The sequence below is a fragment of the Lactuca saligna genome, chromosome 2, assembly GCF_052625555.1.
Source record: "Lactuca saligna cultivar CGN05327 chromosome 2, ASM5262555v1, whole genome shotgun sequence".
Lineage (NCBI taxonomy): Eukaryota > Viridiplantae > Streptophyta > Magnoliopsida > Asterales > Asteraceae > Lactuca > Lactuca saligna.
In genome coordinates, this window is record NC_136418.1 from 184,163,406 (window position 1) to 184,173,413 (window position 10,008).

General features: G+C 28.5%; 2 protein-coding genes across 3 annotated transcripts; both read right to left on the bottom strand.

Annotated features, from left to right (window-relative positions):
• Positions 1-3,501: 3,501 nt before the first annotated feature.
• OTP70 (Tetratricopeptide repeat (TPR)-like superfamily protein) lies at positions 3,502-5,151 on the bottom strand. The gene has a single exon (XM_078977185.1). The coding sequence runs from the start codon at positions 5,088-5,090 to the stop codon at positions 3,567-3,569; it is 1,524 nt and encodes a 507-aa protein (XP_078833311.1). The 5' UTR covers positions 5,091-5,151; the 3' UTR covers positions 3,502-3,566.
• A 271-nt stretch (positions 5,152-5,422) lies between these two features.
• Positions 5,423-8,007, bottom strand: LOC145028492 (P-loop containing nucleoside triphosphate hydrolases superfamily protein). Of its 2 annotated transcripts, none has more exons than XM_078977187.1 (9): positions 7,730-8,007; positions 7,539-7,625; positions 6,898-6,954; positions 6,721-6,775; positions 6,508-6,625; positions 6,284-6,440; positions 6,088-6,168; positions 5,884-5,991; positions 5,423-5,783 (listed from the first exon to the last, which is right to left on the bottom strand). In XM_078977187.1, exons 2-9 carry the CDS (start codon positions 7,602-7,604, stop codon positions 5,709-5,711), a joined length of 717 nt encoding a protein of 238 aa, XP_078833313.1. In that variant the 5' UTR covers positions 7,605-7,625; positions 7,730-8,007; the 3' UTR covers positions 5,423-5,708. The 2 variants fall into 2 exon arrangements, with proteins under 2 accessions (XP_078833313.1, XP_078833312.1); XM_078977186.1 differs by having other exon boundaries at positions 7,539-7,646.
• Between the last annotated feature and the right edge of the window lie 2,001 nt (positions 8,008-10,008).

Below are 10,008 nucleotides of genomic sequence, written 5' to 3' on the forward strand. Positions count from 1 at the left end.
TATGTTATTTATCGGTTATGACATCATTATAGTTTCGTATTTTCACAACATCTTTACTCGATATATTTTAATAAAATAATACAGTTTCCACAAAATCTTTTATTGTACTAAGATTTTTGGAAACTAAAATAATATGATTTAAAAAACTTAAAAGAAAAGTTTTTTTGGTTATAAAAATATAGTTTTTTTGGTTTAAAAAAATATACAATGTCAACTTTACTTTGTATACTTGAAGGAAAATAAGATGGAATCAAAATATGCATGTGTGCATAAGTCATATATCACAATTATATGTAGTTATTCTTGAAAAATCAAAATTTTAATTATTCTGAAAATCAAATGACTAGTCACTTCTTTGATCAAACAGTCTTACACTAGTATCTATTGATTTCTATCAACAAATGCATTTCCTGAAAGGAGGGTGAAATAATAAATTCTCTCGCGTTATCTCCGAAATTTAAGTCATCTCTTATAATAATATATTTTTAATCACAAAAAAAAAAAAAAAAAAAAGAAAAAAAAAAAAACCCTTAGGCGCATAATAATTGATGAGTTTTTCGTCCAATCAAACCATTTTGACTCTTACAAAATTTAAATGGGATTCATTCATTTTATGACGTCTATTAATCTATATTATCGTAATATTTGTTACTATTGAAATCTGGGGGACTTTACACATACGTTAATAATTGACGTTTTTAATAGTTATGGAAAATAAAATAAAAGTAAGAGTTCGGATAAGACTAATAGGATCGCGTCGGGTTGTATGAACACAAGTTTCATTATTTTTGTACGGAATGGAACCCATTTTGATATCTTGCGAATCAGCAACAGTGATCGGGAATTCAGGACCCATCCCACAATATGACAATATCGCTTAATATTGTTCTTTGTTTGAAACGCTAAAATTTTATTATATTAGGGGCGTGTTTGGTAAAAGTAGCTGTTAGCTGGAAGTAGGTAGCGGTTAACTAGTAGCGGGAAGTTGTAACTTTTATTTATTATATGAATGTTTGGTAAAAGTAACTGGAAGCTTTTGAAATAATAAAATTACATAAAAGGACAATTGATTAAAAATAAATATATATATATATATATATATATATATATATATATATATATATATATATATATATATATATAATTTTAAAGGTAATTATGAAAATTGATTTCAAAAGTTCAGGAGCGTTTTGTTAGAAGCTACATGAAGTAGCTTTTAGAATTGGAACGTTTTGTTAAAACCAAAAGCTAAACGCTCGTATTGCCAAACGAAGTTTTTTGTTTAAAAACTAAAACGTTTTATCAAAAATTAAAAACTAGAAGCCCCCAAACGCTTCCAAAAAATCTGTACCAAACACGCCCTACAACTTAAAAGGTTGATATAAATAATAATTTCTAATATGCAATTGAAAATAAAAGATTACATATAATATGAGTTTTAAATGTTTAGATAACAATATTTCATGATCATTTATTGAGCTAAATAAAAAATTGTTGATAAATTAAATTTTCCTATTTATTCATTTATTTAAGAAACTTTTGATAAGTTATTTACTTATTACTAATATTGAGAAAATGTTTTTACAGCGGATAAACTATAAGTTGTGCTACTAAAAAAGATATAAGTTGTTTTAAATAAGACACATTGATTTTGGGTTAATAATGAAGATTAAAAAAGATTTGAGTCAAAGTTTTAAAAAATTTAAAACTTAAAATATGAACGAAGTATGATTAGTTCTTGTTTGGTCCGGTTTTTAATTAAATCAATTTTTGCGCACGATATGATTTTAGAGACAAACCCAAGATTACTCATGTAAAATTATTTGGGTATTTCTATAATATTGGAAAAGAAGTAGCTTCTTTAGGTTCTATATTTTATGTGGCTTTCTTATTAGAAATACTTTTATATTATTAATTTTTTTTCTATACAAAACAATTTATGTTTTAAGAATTATATAATATAATATTTTAATGCATAAATTGTAGCGTGATTTTTTGTACAGATCATTTTCCTTGTTAAAATGTGAATGATAATAACTCAAAGGTCTTATTTTATGTACCCTCATCTTTTAATTTTTTCTCTCATGTACCTTCCTTTTTCGTCATCCAGTTGTTTTAAATTTTAATTTTTTGTGTTTTTTTTTTTAATCTTTTCTATTTTTTGTATTTTTTGATTTTTTGTATTTAATAATTAAAAAAAATTCATCGTGAGTAATGCAAATATATAAATACAATTACACTTCAATAGCTTCTTTTATTACTTTACCGTAAAAACAAAATTGATTGTTCTATCCATAGTTTTTCTAATATTAAAAAAAAACGTTAAATGAAGACATCACTTATATATTTATTATATATATTTACATTTATCTAAACTAACTAATTATAAATAATTAATAGAGTACAAAACACTAATAACAAGAGGGTCATCCAATGGTATTCTATGGAACACCCATGATTGCAAAATATTGGATGATTATATCTGACAGTGGTATTCTAATTGCTAATAAGTATGATGTTATTGTTCATTTCTTAAGCAGGCTCGAATCTTCATCGTCTTTCCCACTTTGTAATAGTCCACAAGATTTCCAAAATCATCCAATTATAAATATCGCCCTCCTTAACAATGTTCATTATGTTAAGGTTGATTTACAAGAGGATCATCAAATGACTAATGTTTTCTGGATATGGAAAATCAATATTTTTATTTGTTTAAATTCATTAAAAAAAAAAAAAAAAAAAAAAAAAAAAAAAAAAAAAAAAAACTTTCGATTTGTTTTGGTCATTTAATTTAGGTTTGCAATCAGTCTGAACGAAAAAATAACATAGAGATAGTCAGAACGGAATAATAACATAGAGATGGTGTTAATAAAAATAGTTTAAAAAAAACAAAAAAATATGTATTATAAAAAAGAAAAAAAAAATAAAAATATATATTCATTATAAAAATAGTTCAAAAAAATAAAAACAAAAAGCAAAAAAAAAAAAAAAAAAAAAAAAAAACAAAGTACAGAGAATGAGAGGGGTCCATACAAAAATCTCCTAACTCAAAATCTTATAGACTTTGCATGTTAAGGCGTTACTTAAACTCTAGTCGCCATATCATGACTTTGTTGCCTAAAATAGAACCCGTGATTTGTTACTGAATTTAACCAAAAGATTCATGTCTAATTTGGCTGACTGCACCAATTTGAAATAAAATTCGGTTAAATCAGTTGAGAATGAGCAACACCACAATAATAATTATAGTCTGCAATTTTTTTTGATTTAATTATTGATTCTCTTTTTGCTGATTAAATTACTAAAAACTTTGATTTTGTTTCTTTCAAAAGACCACTTTAACCTTATAAAACTTTGATTTTGTTTTTCTTTAAAACAACACTTTAATAATTATTATACCATGCAACTCGATTAATGTCTAACATCCATCATGCAACGACTCTACATGTGACCCTCATAAACCCAATTGCCACCATAATTTTAATTATTATTGCAACCCGATTGTATTAGGCTAAACTCCAATTTCATTTCATATCAATTAAACATGACATATGTCTTTTTAAGTTTTAACAATCGAGTCCTCTGGTAACCATCATCACTCTAACTCTTTCCACATCATCTACACGTTTCACTTTCCCATAAATCTGCATCAAAAGCTTAAAATTATGATCATTATCGGGTTCCAACTCAAACAGATTTTCAGCAGCAATTTCCCCAATTTCTACATTCTTATAAACATAACAAGCGTGTAATAAAGCTCCCCAAACAGTCGGACCTGCTGCAAATTGCATTGTATCAGTAATCACTTTGTAAGCTTCAACAATCAATCCAGCCCTTCCATAAAGATTCACCAAACATGCGTAGTGTTCCATACTTGGAATTATCCCGTATTTTTCTGTCATTTTAGAAAACAATATTTCCCCATCTTTCACCAATCTGAAATGAGCACATGCTGTTAATACAGAAACGAATGTAATGGCGTCGGGGGAAGTATTTGAATTCAACATACGATTGAAGTATGAAAGGGCATTTCGGTGGTTTTTGTGTACTGAAATTATGGTGTTCCATGAAACCAAATCTCTTTCAGGCATTTCATCGAACACCCATCGTGCTAAATCCAACTTCCCATGATTTGAGTAGACAAGAATCAGAGAATTGGCGATTGGTAGATGCCATTCTGTTCCCTTACGAATAACCCATCCGTGAATTTGGGATACGAGTTTTTGTGACAGATCAGTTGTGAGGATTGTGGAAATTGAAATGGAGTCTGGCTCGTACCCGTCTTGTATCATGAATCGAAATATGACCAAAGCGTCGAATAAGAGTTGGTGTTTCACGTACCCTGTAAGCATCGAGTTCCAAGAAACTAGATCTTTTGAAGGAATTTTATCGAACACTTTACGTGCTTTCACAATGTCACCACATTTAGCGTACATGTCAACCAACCCGTTAAGCACAAATCCATCGTTCACATACCCACAACGAATAATCTCACGGTGAACTTGCTGACCGATGTGAATCAACCCCATGCCACCGCAAGCTTTGAGCACACGAGGAAACGTGAACCCATCTGGGTCTACACCCTCTTCCACCATTTGAAAATACAAAGCCAATGCGTCTTCGTACAATCCCATTTCGGTATAGCCTGATATAAGTGAATTCCAAGCAAAAGCAGATGAGTTTCTGTCAAACATATAGTCGAACACTTGGTGGGCTTCTTCGATATAACCATTAGACGAGTACAATCTAAGAAGCTTTGATGAAACACCCACGTTTCTGCGTAGAAGTGTTTTTGGTATTAAGCGGTGAATTCGGATACCTTGTTCAACAGCTTCCAAACGGAAGCAAGTTTCAAGCAATGAAGAAAACATACTGGGATCATCGATCTGTATGCCATTTTTGACAGCGGCTTCAAGGTCATCGACAACGTTGGCAAGTGCTTCAAGTTTAGTTTGCGGGAAACGCTTTTGGTTTACAAGAAGTTGCGTTGGAGATAATTTGGCTAATGATAATTTCTTAATTTGATTTTGATTTTTGTTGAAAGAAAATGCGTTGAGGATTTGACACTGGATAATACTAGTAACAGCCATTCAAGAAAAAAAAAAAAAAAACAGTTAAGTTGTAGGAGGTACTTGTTATAAGGATACTAATTTATATTGGCCTTTTTGTGTAATATGTTGGCCTTCATTTCATTGGAATACATACTCACACTCATATATCATATTCATGTCCACATTTCGCTTGTTTTTTTATTTTCTTAAAGGATACTAATTTAATTTTCCCATATTGAATATTTATCAAACGGTGTTCTTGTTTTAAAAGTCAAAAAGTTGAGTTGGGTTTGATAACACTTCACTTTCACAGGACCTATAGTCCTATATTATGGTTGGTATTGTTAATTAAGATACAATATTCTTTAACAAGTCAAAAAGTAGGATTGTTTATAGTTTATAAAAGTAAATAGAATGGTTTTAATACAACTTAAGCCCCAACCACACAACAATGGCTTTTGTGTTATTTTCCCTAACAATTAACAAAATACAGAGATTCTTATTTCCCCTATAACCAGTCCAAGATTGATTTATTGACACACACAGATATTACAACATTTTCCATCATCTTTAGAAAGGCAATATTTTAATGACATAGGTTTGTCAAACGAAAAAAACAACCTTGTCAAGAAATGATTTTGATTTTTCTTTTGGGCATCATGTTGTGTGTAGGGATGAGAAAATAGGCCGAACTCGTTCAAAGATTTCGTCCTCTGATCCTATGGCATTAATCTGCATGATTTAAAATAAAAAATAAAAAACGAATGATTATATTTTGCATATATAGATTTTTTAAAGATATTGCTTAAAAGTGTGAGTCAGAAATCAGAACCTTGTAAAGCTTCCCTTTCTCAGTGTAGTATTTAATAACAGGTAAAGTATAAGCTTCAAACACTTTAAGTCGTTCCATTGTGGTATCAATATTATCATCAATCCTCCCCTATCACAATCACAAATATTTTTAGAATTTTACAACAAATTACAAAAAAAAAAAAAAAAAAAGGAATAAAGAAAAAAAAACAAAACACACACACACCTGATTACGATGTAGTACTCGTTTCAGCATCTCCTCTTCATCACAGTCAAAGAAAAGTACAACACCCGGTTCAATTCCAATCTAATCTTACAAATAATTTGTAACAACAAAACATGATAAGATTTTTCATTTTTAATGAACAAATAAATAATATATTTAAGTTATACAAAGGAAAGGATGTAGTAATGTAACTCACAATCTGTTCATAAGCCACACGATTCTCCTCACTTCTTGGGAAACCATCGATTAGAAATCTATCGGTTTCATTAGATTCAATGGTGCGTTTTAGCAGTTTCACTGTCACTTCTGAAGAAACAATTTTCCCTTTTGTAATTGTCTCCAAAATCATTTCACTGAAACCATAAATCAACAAACATTACTTATATTTATTGACTAAAAAGGTGAAGATATTTCACATACCCATATTCAGTGTTGGAAGATATTTCATTTCTCAGTAAGTCTCCAACACTCAGATGTGTGAATCCATACGTCTCAGCAATCCTTGCACATTGAGTCCCCTTTCCAACACCAGGGCCTCCTACATATACATTATATTATATTATTTATCAAGCAAATACATCTAAACTTTAAACAAAAACATCTCAACTATATATGTAATGTGTTTTTAATTACCTAATACAAAGTTAATGCTTGGAGTCCTTGCTTTTGACAGGATTCCACCTTCTGCCTACATAAAAAGAAGATGGAAAAATGATCATATTGGTTCAACTAAAATATAAATAATTTTTAAACCTTTAAGTTGAATTATATAAAAGACCTTTAACGATCTAATTGTAGATACTGACATACCGGTTTAAGTAATGTTGTTGTGCTGAATGCTTCAAGAAAACTCAATCCATATGCCACCTTTGTCAATAAGAAAGATAATATAACCAATTTATGTAAATGAATTGCATAACAAAATCATCTGTATACAAATACAATCTTGTGAATGTCTATATGCATCTATCTTCATTGTTCTACTTCTACCACAGGTGAAGATTATAAATCTCTATATAACAGAACCAATGTTTTGAATCTTCAACTAATAAGATAAATTGTAAACTAGCTCCACATCAAAATTTCCAAAATCAGTACAAGATTGTCTCATACATATACATCATTGCAAATGTATCAACATCTAAGTGAAAGCATCTAATCACAGTAACGTGTATTGCCTCACAAAGGTATATGTCCTTTTTAACAAAGATTGGAACTGAAACTAGAGTACTAAATACTAATAGCAACAATGGAGCTCAGGCTTTAAGGTTAAGGTTAATCAAAGCAATTCAACATCTCTATTTTAACCATACCTAATCAACCAAGCTTATTGCACAGATATCAGATAAACAACTTTAAATTAACTTCAAATCTTTTGGTAAAACTATAGATATAAAGAGCAGCAAAATCGAAGCATTCTCAGAACTAATCAAAGGAATAAACTCCTGTACCTGATTAAGCAGACATGGTTTGGCCGCCGACAAAAAAGTTGACAGCAGACTGGGTCGCCTCAACATTTCTCGATCTCAAATACACCTCTATGTATGTATGTACTTGCACTTATGAGATTATATGAGCAGTTGGTTCGAATTAGAAAGTCAAAACGGAGATCAGTTAAGTTGTAGATAGTAGCGTTCCTCACCTCCCAAGCTTGTTTTTCAAGGCGTGTTTTCCTGATTGGGGGCAAATGGTTAACGTGATCGGAATCAATTTCACATAGGCATTTTGTCGAACACCTTCCGCGCCATGTGCAGCTGTCTACTGTCGTTGGGTGCTTCAATTTTGTTGGAGCTTTTTGTATTATTCGAGTTGTGTAGGGGGTTAAACGCCATAAAGTGTAGAATCAATTGAAAGTTTGGTCAATCAACATGAAAAGTCCGTTTTACAAAAATCTAAAACCTTTGCTGAAGATTTGAACTTCTATTGATATTAGAGCCACCATTTCTTATACACTTATACCCGGCCGATTTGAGCCAAAAGCGGTTTAACCCAAGTGCGGTTTTGGGCTGCCCGGTTAATGATCCTCTAGCCCAATTGCTTAATATTGGTTTGGATTTTCCATTAAAATAGCAACAAAACCTAAGGCTACAAGTGGATATTGAAATGAAACGTTATGACTTAAAGGAAAAAAAAGTTATGTTTATTCCATAGGAAGTGAATATTTTTTCTCGCCATAGATTATTATAATTGCAAATTTTTCAAATTCGTATAGCATTCAATAAATGTTAATCTTTAACTATTTTCAAAACAGTATACATAGAACAAAATAAAATATATTTATATATAACTATTTTATGATTGATTTTTATTCAATTAAATTTATTTTTAAAAGTTAATAATTTTTTATTTAGCAATTTTATTTTATTTATAAATAACAAACAAAATATTTGAAAGACTCATTTTATATTTCTACAAATGAATGTAATGAGTCAATCAATTACATGCTCATTAAATCATGTTATTTGTTTCATTCCTTCATGATTAAATTCAACCATACTATTAAATTAATGGTTAATATTTTGCAATAGTTATATATATATATATATATATATATATATATATATATATATATATATATATATATATATATATATATATATATATATATATGTGTGTGTGTGTGTGTGTGTCTCTGTGTTTAGGTTCCATAGAAAACAAAAAACCCTAAAAATACATAAAAATGTGTGTGTGCTGTGTGTGTATGTGTATAAAACATTAACTAATTTAACCTCCTTTATTTAAAATATTTTATAAACTTTCTCATTTAAATTTAACTCATTTTTCCTTATATACCTCAATTTGAAGGGAACTTTGAATTTAAAAAACAATAACCATGAATATGTTACCAATATATATATATATATATATATATATATATATATATATATATATATATATATATATATATATATACATACGGTTAGGTTAATGTGTTTCTCACATTTACTGTATCTTAGAATACACTAATAAAGATAGATATTAAATGATTTCTATAATTGTATGTATATTAAATGATATTCATAATTATAATTCTCTATTTTATGGAAACTAATTAAATTCGTCATTAATATCAACAACAACATTTTTTCAAAATGAATTCTCATTTAGTTTTTCATGTATGGTTCGTGTTTTGTTTATAGACCAACCCACTTAAAATACAACAAAGTTATATGAAATACGAAGAATGAGAGTGTATTCTAGTAGAATACACTCTTATTCTAATAGAATATACTCTCATTTTTCTAGAATAAACTCTCATTTTACTAGAATACACACTCTTTTTCCATGTTCTAGGCAACTTTGTTATATATTAAGTGAGTAGGTTATAAAACAAAATACGAACCATACATGAAAAACAAGATGTGAATTTATTCAGAAAAAATATTATTAATAATATTAATAACGAATCTAATTAGTTACCATACAAAAATAATTATAATTGTGGATATCATTTAATATCTATATTTATTTGATCAAATAATAATTTAATTTTTAGTAAATTTTTATTGGTGCATTCTAGCACACAATAGATGTGAAAAACATTTGAACCTTATATATATATATATATATATATATATATATATATATATATATATATATATATATATATATATATATATAAACACACAAAGTTTGGAACAATAACTATTTCAATGCTTTTCTCCATTTTTTGGCTTCTAAAACCATTGATCACAAAAGGAATATATATATATATATATATATATATATATATATATATATATATATATATATATATATATATATATATATAGAGAGAGAGAGAGAGAGAGATATGATGTCTATAAATATAGGAAAATGATGATTAGAGTTTTAATAAAAAAACTTATTTAGTTAATAACTTATTTCATTTTTTAACAAGTCGAAACTCTGCCCACGTAAAGCCCGATTTTTGAGAAAACG